At 34.0% G+C, this 14,845-nt stretch overlaps 2 protein-coding genes across 2 annotated transcripts; one reads left to right on the forward strand and one right to left on the reverse strand.

Annotated features, from left to right (window-relative positions):
• Positions 1-520: 520 nt before the first annotated feature.
• LOC139512423 (endonuclease G, mitochondrial-like) lies at positions 521-5,130 on the reverse strand. The gene is made up of 3 exons (XM_071300038.1): positions 4,528-5,130; positions 2,913-3,025; positions 521-1,223 (listed from the first exon to the last, which is right to left on the reverse strand). The coding sequence occupies exons 1-3, from the start codon at positions 5,089-5,091 to the stop codon at positions 956-958; spliced, it is 945 nt and encodes a 314-aa protein (XP_071156139.1). The 5' UTR covers positions 5,092-5,130; the 3' UTR covers positions 521-955.
• Positions 5,131-8,504: 3,374 nt separating this feature from the next.
• Positions 8,505-12,885, forward strand: LOC139510908 (uncharacterized). Its single transcript, XM_071297456.1, has 5 exons — positions 8,505-8,510; positions 8,829-8,988; positions 10,960-11,109; positions 12,085-12,131; positions 12,811-12,885. Exons 1-5 carry the CDS (start codon positions 8,505-8,507, stop codon positions 12,862-12,864), a joined length of 417 nt encoding a protein of 138 aa, XP_071153557.1. The 3' UTR covers positions 12,865-12,885.
• The last annotated feature ends 1,960 nt before the right edge of the window (positions 12,886-14,845 follow it).

Raw genomic sequence — 14,845 nt, forward strand, 5'->3', positions numbered from 1 at the left:
AGTAAATTAACAAAACCACCAAACTCCAAGGTAAATTTAAAACGGTAAGTCCTCAATGAAATTGCAAAATCAAAAATTCAAACACATCAAATAAATGGAAAAGTACTGTCAGATTCATAACTTGGTGAAAGCATTTTCTAATGTAGAAAACACCAATTACAAAATTCATATTGAAAAGTTTGAACTTTTACAGTTATGCAGCTGAGAAATTAAAAAAAAAACTTTTCTAAATGTCGCTTTTTGAAAGATTTTCTTTGTAATGTATTGTAATATTCATCATCGATAAACCGAGTTATCAGACTTTGACTACATAAACGATATGATACATTTTGCAGGGCCATATTATACTGTGTCAGTATTAAAAAAATATAAAAAGAAAAATTTAGAAAACGTTGATACCATCTCTGTTATATATATTTTGCTAATTTCTGATATGAATTTGCCCAGTATTATATATTATTGTGTGAATAAAAGTTCTATAAAATAGTTTTCTTAAAATTAAATTGACCAAACACTACAATTTGCTTTCATTATTTGTAACATGCAAAACTTGATTTATTTTTCTGTTCATAGGCAAAAAGTAAAATAACAAAAAACACGAATTCTGAGCAATATTCTAAACGGAAAGTACCTAAGCAAATGTAAAATCACAAGCTCAAACGCATCAAACAAATGAATAACAGATGTCATATTCCTGACTTGGTACAGACATTTTCTTATGTAAAAATGGGGGATTAAACCTGGTTTTAAATCTAGCTAAACCTCTCACGTGTATAACAGACGCCTAAAATTCCATTATATTCACAATGATGTGTGAAAAAAACAAACAGACATAGTAGGTAAAAATGTCAAAAATAGGGGTACAGCAGTCAACATTGAGTTATAACTCTTCTCTTTACGTTATATCTTTCAAATTTATTAACACAAGTCTATTCACCTGGAATCATCATATGTTTCAACCACTTATCATTTTAATATTGTTTCTTGGAATCTTGTCAAATAATAAAAATCCTGCTGCCCTTTCGATCGATTCTAGAGGTACTAGGTATTTCTTCAATTTAACATCTTTTGGTAGCGGTTGATTCGGCAATACAAAAGGCATAAGTTCATACTGTCCTTGGTTATTTTCTATCAACATAACCTTGAAGAAATGTGTTGGAACGGCTACGTTATTTTTACCAATTACTTCATACTTTACATACACTTTGCCATCGTTTTCACGTCTGCAAAAATAAAATAACATACATGTATTTAAGTGATCTACTTCATCTGAATAACTATCCAATTCCATGTAAACATACTACCAAACGACATAATTGTAACCCATGAAGCGACACCGTCAGATGTCTTTTGTTTTGGGGGTGTTTTTTTCGGTGGCAGAGTTGTTTATGTAGTTAACGTACTAGCCTGTCAACACTAAGGTTGTGAGTTCGAATCCGGCAAGTGGCAGGATAGTTCGACTCCAATCTTAGTTGACTTGGATTGTCAGTTTTCCTATCGAAAGTCTGTGGTTCTTTCTGAGAACTCTAGCTTCCTTCATCATAAAGACTGACCCCCATGAAATAGCACAATAATGCTGAATGTGGCGTAAACATCAATCTGGGGTTTTTATGTTGCTGGGTTGCTGTCTCTTGTTTGTACTAAATGTCTTTTTTTTTGTTATTTCAATAAGCTTTCAGAAAAAAATATATAGTGTATGGTTATGTTTATGTTCTGCTCTATTGACTTTGTGAATTTAACAAATGAAGATCTCAGACGGAAAAGTAGCAGATATCTACTGGGTTTTTTTTTTAAGTCTATCTTTGTCAACTTCGTGAAAAAAGAAACATTTTGAGCAGATTTCAAAAGTTTACACCAAAATTCCTCTCCATTATGCTCAATTCGTGCGAATGAAGATCTCAGTGACAGAAAAGCACCAAGTTCTCTACTGGTTTTTACTTGGTTTAATAGTTTTATCATCTTCGTAAACACATTCAAAAAATTGAGTAGTCAAACCAAAGATGAAACAAATTTATAACAAAAACTCCACTCTGTACATATATGGTAAATGTCATTATTATGTACTATGAAAAACTAAACCAAAATCATTTGAACGAAGAAACACATGTTTTTCCACATATCACCGAAATCAAAGACAAAAAGATACCCATCCTTTTATTTTTTATTTATTTATGCATCATTTAAAAAATTGTAAATTCAATACATTTTTCACTTTACCAGTTTTATGTAGGCATACATGTACGAAAACACATGTGCTTCAAAGAAACGAGAAAAACACATTTCATTATTGTAATTCAAACGAAACAATTATGTTGCAAAAACGGGTCTATTGACTATTGTTCTGATTTTTTTTTATAGTTTACGGAAAATGTATGAGTTTTCAGTATAGATATGATGGTGTTCATATGTACTCAATATTCCTTACAGACTGCTTGTAGAGGCGGATTTAGGGGGAGCAGGGGGCATCGGCCCCTTTCTTCTGGGAGAAAATGGTTGATTATAAAGGGAATCATTGAAGCATCACTGGAGCGGGCCCCCTCTAAGCAGTCAGTGGGTCCCCACTTAAAAAAATCTGGATCCGCCACTGGCTTGCTGCTTCTTTTTGTGCATGATAATTTAACTTCTACAGCTATCTATAATAGACATTCTTGGAAAATTACAACGGCAATGATCGACCACTTGCCATCTAAATTTTATAACTGGACACATATAAAGAGTTGACAAAAGGCAACCGAAACTCTTTTCATACAATTTCTAAAAGGTTAAAAGATATAGCATAGACAAAGGAAGGATTAAATTACCAATACTTGTTTTCTTTCTTCCTATATCCATTTAGTATTTCGAAAACATGAATTTAACTAATATAAAACTCTTCATTAATAGAAATTCAAAAATAAAGTATTGCATGTTACCTTGGGAGATAGAGAGGCCCTGTACAACAGTACACATTTCTGCTTTGTCTGGCTTTCGCCCGGACATACTTTTCCAAATCATTCCAGGCATCTCTATTGAACCCCTCTCCGACCTATTCGAAAAAAGTTGACAAAATTAATGAAAATAAATTAGAATGAAAATTCATGTCCAACAACATGCTAGACGTATTTGACAAAGCAAATAGACATTTGCAACTCATATTTACTAAAAAAAAATTGTATGATTTTAGCATTTAGTACTTTAATACCTGTAGCTACGTTTCAGTGTATGACCTGGCTTCAACTGAAAATACCTATTTCTATATTGATGATATTACACACTTTGTATATATGGATAAAAAATGGTGTGCGGGGTAAACATTCATGAGAAGGCAACAGTCGATTTACACTATACCGTCATGCATATATAGTTCCTTAACTTTAATTTTATAACTCTGGCAAAAGTTAGTCAGATATGAATTATATTAAAACTATACTGTAAACCTGGAATAATTTATTTTCAGTTGCATTTCGAGAGCAAATAGCGTGTCCTTGTAGTTTTATAGCCATTGGCCATACCTATCACCCATCAGTTTTCATTTGCCAAAAATTATCAAAAACTTTATCAAAATATCTTGAAATTATAGCTTTTTGTTTAATTCTTATATATAGATTAGATGTTAGCTTACATTTGTGTGTACTTGTATATCTTGTAAATTAACAGCTTCCAATCTGTATTTATTGGGTAGTACAGGCAATAATATTAGAGTGTAGGACCGCATGATTGTATATTAGCAGGATGAATATTTTAGTTACTGTTAGGATCATTTTTAATTATTAAAGATAATTAATCTTTTCATTAAAATTTGGATGAAATGCAAAATTATTGTAAGTAAAACAAACACGAAATATTATTGTCATATTTAAATGTTTTAGTTTCATAATATAAATGATATAGCTTATGTTGGAGATGATAGGTCGTTTAGGCTGGTTTTTTTTTTTTTTTTTTTTTTTTTCTTGATAAACAAAATGTTTTAGAACAAAGCGAATTTACAAAATATCTGTTTACATGGTTTAATTCCATTAAAAATTTGGGGGAAATATATACAATATTGGGTTTTCTAATAAAATCCTCCCTGTATATCATTGAAAAATAAGTTGACATATATGTTATAATTCGGTTAAGTTTCACCTCTAATATCTTATCTATTTGTCAGTGTTCTTTTCATGTATTTATATCTTTTTATTCTTCATTCTTCAAGTCAGATTTTTTTTTAATAAAGATTGTTTTATCTTTTCGGCAAAAATCCCTGTTAACTTTAAATATACAGACTTGTAAAACATAGTTATACATGTAATATATGCAGAAATGTACGTGTATGCTTTTATCTAAAATACATCAAGCTATGATAAATTTAGAAAGAATTTTGCTTGATGACCTCTATACATTTTGAACATGCATGTAATTACATGGAAGATACTTTTTTAGTCTACCGAAATAGCTTGTCAAGATTATTTCTTTTATTGTATATTACAACAGAACCCTGTAGGGACTTCCAAAAACCTGCATATATGTGTACGCAAAATACTAAAGAACCAAAACTAATAAAACTACCTGAGGTGATACATTGCTGAGAGTAAAAGTCTGGTCCATAGCTTTCTGTGTGTGGCGATGGTTAGCTGCCGCTGCAAGATGTCCTTTGTCATAGCCACTGTTTTTGAAGTCATTTTTTGTAGCCCGGAAGAAATTGTGGATGATGTTGTCTTCCAGAAATTCTGATTTACCTCTCTTGATGTTTTCATTCTTCATAACATGCTCTGGTTTAATGTGTTCAAATACCCATTGGGCATTCCTATTTCTTCTGTCATAGGACAGTACAAAATTGTCAAATGATCGAACTTGATCCAGACTAGGAAAGCCAAACTTCATGATTTCTGAAACGCGATTTACTGGTTGTGGAAAAGCTGCAGGCATACTTGTACTTGTAGTGGCAGGAATAGACGACGAGGCAAAAACTGACGGAACGAATAATGCTTTGGTGTCAGTCAAGGGTAACAAATGAGTTAGAGGGTCTTTATTTTCCTTCTTCAGTTTTTCATATTTGGTACCAAAGAATAAACCAATTCCCATAGATGCTCCACAAAGGCTGGCAGTTGTGATAAAACGAACTCTTGACATGTTCGTGAATAATCCAATGTCAACACTGACAACGTGCTAGATAATGAACCGGATGTTCAATAAAATCCAAAGTAAATAATGATGATTAACATACGGAATATTTATTTCATTAGTTAAATCTGTTTGTACATTTATCTTTAATGGACGTTCTTAATTCTTTCTTATTTAACAGTTTTTGCATGGATTTTTTTTCTCGTAATTTTTTTTTATATAAAGAGGACTTCAGCTTAACAAAGCTTTTAAAAAGTATATTTAGACCTATTAAACTGTGGAAGTAAAAAAAGAACATGACAAAAAACAACAAAATCCAACTTGCAATTACAAGCTAACGGTCAGTCTTTTTTTAAGATGTTTGGTTTCGGTTGCGTGAATTGTTTATTCATCGGTAGTTGTTTATTATATTTAGCATAAATTTTGCAAGATTGATTAGCATTATCTATAATACTAAAATTACGAGGTCCAATTTGTCAGCCGTCATCACGTAAAAACGATGAATCAAAGAATTCAACTTTATATACAACTAATATAGTACAAAGGTGTAGATTAAAAATTACACCACTCCAGTCCCTTTTGTTTTCCACGTAATTAATATTGCCAATAATTAGGAAGTTCCGGGTCGAGTCCAATACCGATACCAATAGTATAATCACCTGTTACCTATTACCTTATCTGTACGTTCCGCATCTGACAGGCGCACCACCAAACGGTGTATTGAGGATTAATATGCTAAATACACGGGTCATAATCACAGGGTTGACACTACTAAATTGTCAAATTGTTACCTATTGTAGTATTTTAATCCGTAAGACTTTCTAAGATAACAATACGAATACTAAAAATCTGGACTAAAAATATTAAAGTTTCAATTTGTTAGCGGGCATGACGTAAAACAGCGAATCAAAGAATTCAACTTTATTTATAACTAATATAGGACAATGCTGTTGATTAAAAAATACTCCATTCCAGGACCTTTTGTTTTCCAAATAATTAATATTACCAATAATTGATAAGTTCCAGTTCGACGGGTTCAAACAGAAAGATTTGAAAGCAGAGAAAATTGTGTATCTTATAATCGGCATGACTTTATCAGATGACAGTACTAATACTAAAATAAGGCTTGCGCATAGTTATATACTTTAATTCAGTCACGGACCCGCGATATCACGGGTGTGTTCTAGTATATAAAAAAAATACTTTTGACGGTTGCTTGCTTAATGTCTAGTGGCAAGTATTTCATGCATATTTACAGCGAACAAATTAAAAGTACTGAAGTGCTGAACATCGTATGACTGCAAGTTCTTGTGGATGGTCACGTACTTTTTCAAGAAAAAAAATCACATCTCTATGCCTGAAAGTCACATTACGTCCAGTGGCAAACAAAACATATGCGTTATCAGGACAACCATACATTAACAATTAATACTATAAATAAGTTCTATAATAAGAGGCGAAAAAAATCCGGAACTTTGGAATTGTACTTTTATTTTTTCCTGAACTGTGGAATTGTACCTTTATTATTTCGGGAATTTGGGATTGTGCCTTATTTTGTACGGTTATTAGGAATTAACACTTATCAGGGCTAGAAATTCAAAAAAATATTCTTGGAAAGCGGGCAAAGACTTTTTTTTTCATTTTTTCGGGACTTCAGTATGGCATTGTTCATTCCCTTTACATAATAGAGCCCGTTTGAAATTAAAATCTGATGAAATCCAACTGCCACAAGATGATAAGAGAACATGTACAGGGACAAGTGTGTTGCCTTTCAGCATTCCACCGACGGCGCACTGAAAGAGTTGTTACAAGGATTTTAATGTGCCGAGGAGGTATTTGATTTTATATCCACATTATAACATACATAACACTGCTGCGTACTTTTACATCCCGCACAGCCGAACGGAGCCCCAACTTTGGAAAGGGTGATACTCTTATTCTTATAAAGACCTAAAAGACTATATATTTCAATTTGCAATTAAATAGTAAAAGGAGTTTACGTCAATGAAAGAGCAATAGCCAAATAACGGGGGAAAATTTGACGTTTTTATAAAAATGAACCCGATTGGGTGTTTATAAAAATGACACGCTTTAGTTGCCTTCTACAACTTTACATATTTTGGAGTTTATGCAGTGACGTTATATGGACACGTTTAGCGGAATCGGACACTGTGGGGGATGGACACATTTCTGGGTGCTTCACGGTTTGATAATTTCTCTCCATATATTCATTGTAATGTCGTTAATGAAACTATAAAACCGGACAAATATCGTTCTGGAGTTATAATGTACATTTCTTTATTTTGGAGAACAGGATGGAAAGTAAAGGGTACGACAGAGTAAATGTGTGACCCCTGATGTTGGGTAATGCAAAAGTAATTCTATCAAATAACAGTCTTACGAATCTTATTTTGTTTTCTTTCATTTAATACAAAAATATATAAACTTGGTCGGCTGAATCATGGCCATAAATGTTAAGAAATCTCTGGGATTTCTTTTTTCTGTTGGATTTTTTTATAGTAAACATTTTAACCCCGAAAACTGCAATAATAGTAGATTAAAATTTACGTGTTGTTTACTTTGACAACACATGCACCTGTCTCAGAATTTTTTTTCTTATATACCTTAATTTAACACAAGGTACTTAACTTGCATTTTAGAAAAAATGTCAGGCGGTGACGAAATTCCGTTATATGCCCCTTTCTAGGCTGTCAACCATACTAAAACTTGTTATATCGTTAATCTAAATTGATTTATCTTTACAATGGTGTATAACACGCCTACATTTGTTGTCGGAATTATTCGTAGCAATCCTACCCAAGTATGTCAATCGTAATAATTTTGCCAACCGCTGAAAATTTGGAAAGAAACGTCTCGCAATATATTAAGGTATATGAGACGTTTTTTTTCTGAGACAAGTGTCTGTAAATTATAAAAATATGAGAACATAAAAACTTGAGAATAATTGCTATCTTATCTATTCACTTGCAGAACAAGGATTGTGAAAGAAGATACACGATCAATTTGTCTACGTTTCGTGCAGGCTGTACCAAAATGCACTTATTTATTTTGATTATTTTGCTCATTGCAGATTTTGTATATGTTAACAGGTCAGTACATGTATGTAATATATATTCACTTTGACTCACCCAAAAAGAAAAAAAGACAAAATGAATTTGGTATGCACCAATAGGGAGGTAATAAAGTTAGCATTGATATAATATTAATAGGGTTGCAGGAGCGGTTTTATGTTTCAATTTAAAACATTAAAATGCATCAAAACAAAATCTGGCAATAAAACTAGCCTTTATACAAACAAGTATCTGGTAATCGATCCATCTTGATAAAATTGGAAAAGATTGACTTTTCTCCGAAAGAAGGAATATCTGATTCATGGAAGAGACGCATTAAAAAAAGTAAATATGGAGGTTTGAACAATATTTAAGCGGTTTTCACGTATTCATGAATTGCCAAGAAATTTGAAATCAGAATATGGAAAAGTTTATATTGTCTTAAGCAAAAGATAAAAGCGTGCCTTTTTAGTGTTCTCGGTGTCTTAGGTGGCTGAGGTTATATTTGATAGATTTGTTTTTTTTTAAACCAGAATCAGAGATTATAGACTCCATGCTGAAGCATATGTCGCCTGCCAAAAGTTGAAATGTTCGAAAATTAAGATGTATAGAAGATCTGTTGCTTAGAATTATCACCAAACACAATTTTTATTTTAAAAAATACATTAATTTCAGTCAGGTATAAGAAGTGCAATATTTAATTTTAGTCAAACGACACCAGGGTATAATTTGAAAGCTTTGGGAGTCAAGGAATTTTTACGTTTTGATGCCAACCATGATGGAACCATTACTTTAAGCGAATGGGAAACTGTTCTTCGAGGAGATGATGATGATGGTAAGTCCAATAAATGTTCAATGAAAACAGCGATGTTGGAAGGTACGGTATGTGCTCAAAGGAACCGGCGATGTTGGAAGGCACGTTATGTGCTTAAAGGAACCGGCGATAATGGAAGGCACGGTATGTGCTCAAAGGAACCGGTGATGTTGGAAGGTACGTTATGTGCTCAAAGAAACCGGCGATGTTGGAAGGTACGGTATTTGCTCAAAGGAACCGGCGATGTTGGAAGGCACGTTATGTGCTTAAAGGAACCGGCGATGTTGGAAGGCACGGTATATGCTCAAAGAAACCGGCGATTTTGGAAGGTACGTTATGTGCTCAAAGAAACAGGCGATGTTGGAAGGTACGTTATGTGCTCAAAGGAACCGGTGATGTTGGAAGGTACTTTATGTGCTTAAATGAACCGGCGATGTTGGAAGGCACGGTATGTGCTCAAAGGAACCGGCGATGTTGGAAGGTACGTTATGTGCTCAAAGAAACCGGCGATGTTGGAAGGTACGTTATGTGCTCAAAGGAACCGTCGATGTTGGAAGGCACGGTATGTGCTCAAAGGAACCGGCGATGTTGGAAGGTACGGTATGTGCTCAAGGGAATCGGCGATGTTGGAAGGCACGGTGTGTGCTCAAAAGAACCAGTGATGATGGAAGGTACGTTATGTGCTCAAAGGAACCGGTGATGTTGGAAGGTACGTTATGTGCTCAAAGGAACCGACGATGTTGGAAGGTACGGTATGTGCTCAAAGGAACCGGCAATGTTGGAAAGCACGGTATGTGTTCAAAGGAACCGGCGATGTTGGAAGGCATGGTACGTGCTCAAAGGAACCGGCGATATTGGAAGGCACGGGATGTGCTCAAAGGAACAGGCGATATTGGAAGGCACGGGATGTGCTCAAAGGAACAGGCGATATTGGAAGGCACGGGATGTGCTCAAAGAAGACGATGATGATGGTAGGTACAATGTATGCCTAATGAAAACGACGACATCGGAAGGTACAACAAATGCTCAGAGAAGACGACGAGGTCTGAAGGTACAGTATGTACTCGGAGGAGACGACGAGGTCTGAAGGTACAGTATGTACTCGGAGGAGACGACGAGGTCTGAAGGTACAGTATGTACTCAGAGGAGACGAGGTGTGAAGGTACAGTCTGTACTCAGAGGAGACAACGAGGTCTGAAGGTACAGTATGTACTCGGAGGAGACGACGAGGTCTGAAGGTACAGTTTTTACTCAGAGGAGACGAGGTCTGAAGGTACAGTATGTACTCAGAGGAGACGGCTAGGTCTGAAGGTACAGTATGTACTCGGAGGAGACGAGGTCTGAAGGTACAGTATTTGGTAAGAGGAGATGATGATGACGGTAGGTACAGTATTTGCTCAGAGGAGACGATGATGACGGTAGGTACAGAGTTTGCTCAGTAAAGATGATGACAATAGGAACGATGTACATGCATGCTCAGAAGAGACGACGAAATTTGACAATGATGACGGTAGGTGCACATTTTGCAAAGTAAAGTTGACGTTGACAGTAATTTTTAGGGACGATGAGAAGGTGAGATTGACACGATTAGCGAAACATGATCTTTATAGCTCAAAAATATTGGATTACAAGAAAAATCATTGTCAATGTTTATGTCATTTCCAATTTAATTTATCCATCTGCTAGTTGCTAGTATAAATCTTTGTCACTGTCTAAGTAAATTTTAATGTTTTTAGTTTTGATATTGACGACTTAATTTCTGTGATAGGTTATATTTTTGATACACACTGTACATCATTTTATTAATTACTCATTAATTTTGTTATTCTAGAGAGATTAAATCTTAAAAATATTCCCAAATAGTAAAATAATTTGAATATGTACTTGTCTATATTACTTATTTTCTGGTTTTGTAAAAAAATGCCCTGAAAGACATCATTTTGGTAAGATGTTTGATTTTATCGCCAGCAAAATTGTATTTTTTTCCAATAGGTGACGGAATCATAACTTGTGACGAGTATGTTCGTCATTCGTCATCACCACATGACATTGCTTTAGGAGTACTGAACCAATTCAATGGCGGCGATTGTAAGTTAACGCACGATGAAGGAATGGTTCCATATCACCACATGGACGGAAACGGTAAATGTTTACTTATATTATTTGTGATAGCCAAGTAGTGAAATATAAGTATCTATTTAACCTTTTTTCGTTAGAGTACACTTACCTTTTATTTCAGTTCGTATAAAATTTACAAATGTATTATGAAAAAAGAAGAAAAGTGAGGATAATTAATGTAAAATAACTCTTTAATACTTCTCTGCGCTCGAAGCGCTTTTATTGGTTACCATTCATCAGGAACTCCCAGAGTAAAATATTTAAAAGCCAAAAAAGTACAGAAACAAGAGATGAGTTCCATGGCCCAACACAATTCTAAGGGTGACATCCAAATAACATAAGTTGAAGGAAAACACGCCATGGGGAAAACAGATATACGAAAATTCCACAAAATACCACATAGGATATATACTATTACAAAATATAGGCAATTCGAGTCCAACATAATACCGGTGACAGATACTTGACTGGTCCATAAGCTCCTGCTCTACTAATGACACCCATTGTGTTGTTCATGGCCGGTAAAAATACTATGATAAATTATCTTCTGTGATGTCGCAATCAGTGAACAGCACAGAATAAATGCTACGCCAAATTAAAAAACATATGTATGGTACTCTGTGAAATTCATTAACCATCAACCAAGTCGTACATTTTTGTAATTACTGTAACTTACTATTAAGAGCCTCTGGTGCAAACGTTTCCTTGTAGTAAATGGAAACTATTGGAAACACAAGTCTTGTATAATGTTTCTACTTAGGAAATGAATGTTGACTTCATTTGTTTGTTAGAACTAGTGTGTTGATGCAAAGACATTAAAAATTCATAATAGAATAATTAAAATCGTCTTTCTTGACTGAAAGTTATGTAAAGTCATTACCACAGCTGGGATTATCCGTTGCTATAAATTAAGAAAACATATTTCTTTTTTTTTCATTGTTTTAATTGTTTAAAGAGCCTTTAAGAATAGATTTAATAACTGTTCGTTATTTATTTCAGGTGATGGAATTCTTCAAGAGATTGAGTTTATAAATTTCTACATTCAGGTAAATGTCCTTGAGAACTTGCATGACTTTTGTTCATAATTTTATTGCACATACGGCATATGAATTAATGTGTTTCTATTTCATTCTTTTTATAAAATTTTAATGAATGTTTTGTTATTTATTATTAACATCTTTAAAAAAAAAACATGGATCGTCACTTTGAAGTTTCATAATGCAGTTTTGTTTGTATTATAGGGTTCATCTCCATCTTTATACTGTTTGTTGGATACCAATTTTCGTAGATTTCGTTGGTATAGGTGAACCTCAGATTTGAATGTTCAACGAAGTACAAATTACCCATAGGCTTGAACTATATATTTGTTTAGGGGCCAGCTGAGGGACGCCACCGGATGCGGGAATGTCTCGCTACATTGAAGACCTGTTGGTGACCTTCTGCTGTTGTTTTTTCTTTAGTCGGGTTGTTGTCTCTTTGACACATTCCCCATTTCCATTCTCAATTTTAGACTTTGACAAAAACTCGAAATCAAATACAAACTACAAAATGACATTTTTTCCTTAAACCACGAAAGTTGGTTCCCATAAAAAATAAATAAATTGAAAGTGAACACGTTGTGTAGACATTTTTCTTTTGTTCAAATTGACCTCTTGTAACTTTGAATATTTGCGTGATTGGGTTACCTTTTCATTGGAGTAAATATTACATTTTTTTTTATTTCAGGTTTTGAAAAATCTTGGTCTTACTGATCATGGCCATACAACAAAGAGCACTTGAATAAAAGATATATTGACTTAACCTTGTCATTGTTAAAGGTCACTGGTTTTACTATCATATATGAAGGAAGATGTGGTATGATTGCCAATGAGACAAATCTCAACGAGAGACCAAATGACACAGAAATTAACAACTATAGGTCACCGTACAGCCTATAGTTGTTAATTTCGATATACTAATAGTTAATGCTATAAAGGTTTACCACTCTCAGCTAGGTTGACGATAAATTCACTGCCGCAACCTGTACGTTATATGCTATGTTCGCACTATTTCATATTGTAATAATTATCCATAGCAAGAGTAACTCGCCGGATGCCACTAATGGAACAGAGACAGCTAAAAATAATAGAGCACATGAACTTACCCGTAGTTTTGATAGAGGTTCATGTTGCTCATTTTTTAATTTTCTGCTTAATTTTGAGTTTTTGCTATTTTCTTTTTGGTCATGGTGTTGTTTTCTATTATATGTCTTTTTATTTACATCATGGGAATCTTTTCTTTATCTCTTCTCTATCATACAGGTATTACTTAAAATATCACTATCTGGTTGATATCTAGTTTTTTTAAGTATTCAATTTGGATTCTTTTATTGTGATACTGTTAAACCGCTGTTTACTAGAACTAATGACCATTTGTATTGAATTGTTGAATCGTCCACATAAATGTTTTAGTCAAAGTACCTACAAATAAATGTATAACAAAAAATACAGTGCAACGCCTAATTGACATGAATTATTGAACAAATAAACTATATAAAAAATGTGAAGATGTGGGCGGTTGTTTTTTGTTTCTTCCTTTCTATTCTTTGGTCATCGACTACCCCTTTGCATCACGGCTTTCTATGTATAACTCTTATAAGAATCCAGAGCTTATAGAAGGAAGCATAACACCCAAAACTTACTTGAAAATATTTGTCATACTTATTCTTTTTTTTAGATGAGAAAGGTAGGTGTGGAGGTGTCAGGTAACAATTACATGATCTATGGTAGGAACACACATTACCTTTTTGGCTTAAATAATACGGTGATGCTAAAAAGTTGGACCAATTAGATCATTTTGCCCACATTAATTAGTGTAAAAAATCGAAGTTTTACCGAGAGTGGAAATATATTGACGACTGAAGATTATCTAAATCTACTAGCTTGTCGTTTGCGTCATAAAGCATACGATTGCGCCAATTAGAAGAAAAATTACTTCCCAACTCCTTTATTCGGACTTGGAACCGGCAATTTGCACAACAAATGTTGCCTTTTCTGAAACATATATATCTTCCTCTTACTGCTGCTGCATGGGTACTTCCAAATTTAATGTATTTATATAGCTTTTAACTTCATTTTATTGTCCAAAAAGACAAACATTGAAGGATGAAATGGATAAAACATTTCATAATAATTCCTTATAATTGTAACGGAGATGCTGTGGAATAATCTCCCTTTGTTTAATGCGGAATGACGCAAAATGAACTTTTTCACTATCAGAGAAAGGAATAACACAGTGTATATTAGATAAATTATATGGTAGTGATTTGGTTGACGTTTCATCCAATTTACTGGATATTTAAGAGAAAACTTGGCCATTCTCATGGAGGAATTATACCGTTTTAAATGGACCTGTGAAAAGTATACACTCATTAAAGAAATATATGGTATTGGGCTTTAAACAGACCACTTGGATTTATCACTAATCCGGCTCCGACCAAAGATTTGAGCTTTACGGAATCAAATTAATGATTTGGCTTCACTGTTCACATGTACATTATGTGGAACAATTTAATAATGTATCTGAACATCTGTCTTTGGTCTCATTTGCCAGACCTCAGTCATACCAAGAACGAACCATTAATCGACAAGAGGGAACGGTGACGCATAGTCACCCGACCCTCCTGTTACATAATAATAAAGCCCATGCGCATGGTGGGAACAAAGCACTGTGTCATCTACATATGTGGCTAAAACATAATCAGCAAAAGCTTCTATTTTCT

This window comes from Mytilus edulis, chromosome 2 (assembly GCF_963676685.1).
Source record: "Mytilus edulis chromosome 2, xbMytEdul2.2, whole genome shotgun sequence".
Classification (NCBI taxonomy): Eukaryota; Metazoa; Mollusca; class Bivalvia; order Mytilida; family Mytilidae; genus Mytilus; species Mytilus edulis.

Bases quoted from the DNA above. Each gene is read 5' to 3' on its own strand.
- LOC139512423 (XM_071300038.1), bottom strand. From the start codon at position 5,091: ATGTCAAGAGTTCGTTTTATCACAACTGCCAGCCTTTGTGGAGCATCT. The intron at 3,026-4,527 runs GTAGTTTTATTA...TTTTTCGAATAG, and splicing joins TCAGCAATGTATCACCTCAG to GTCGGAGAGGGGTTCAATAG. The intron at 1,224-2,912 runs GTAACATGCAAT...TTATTTTTGCAG, and splicing joins GGGCCTCTCTATCTCCCAAG to ACGTGAAAACGATGGCAAAG.
- LOC139510908 (XM_071297456.1), top strand. The intron at 8,989-10,959 runs GTAAGTCCAATA...TTTTTCCAATAG, and splicing joins TCGAGGAGATGATGATGATG to GTGACGGAATCATAACTTGT. The intron at 12,132-12,810 runs GTAAATGTCCTT...TTTTTATTTCAG, and splicing joins TTATAAATTTCTACATTCAG to GTTTTGAAAAATCTTGGTCT.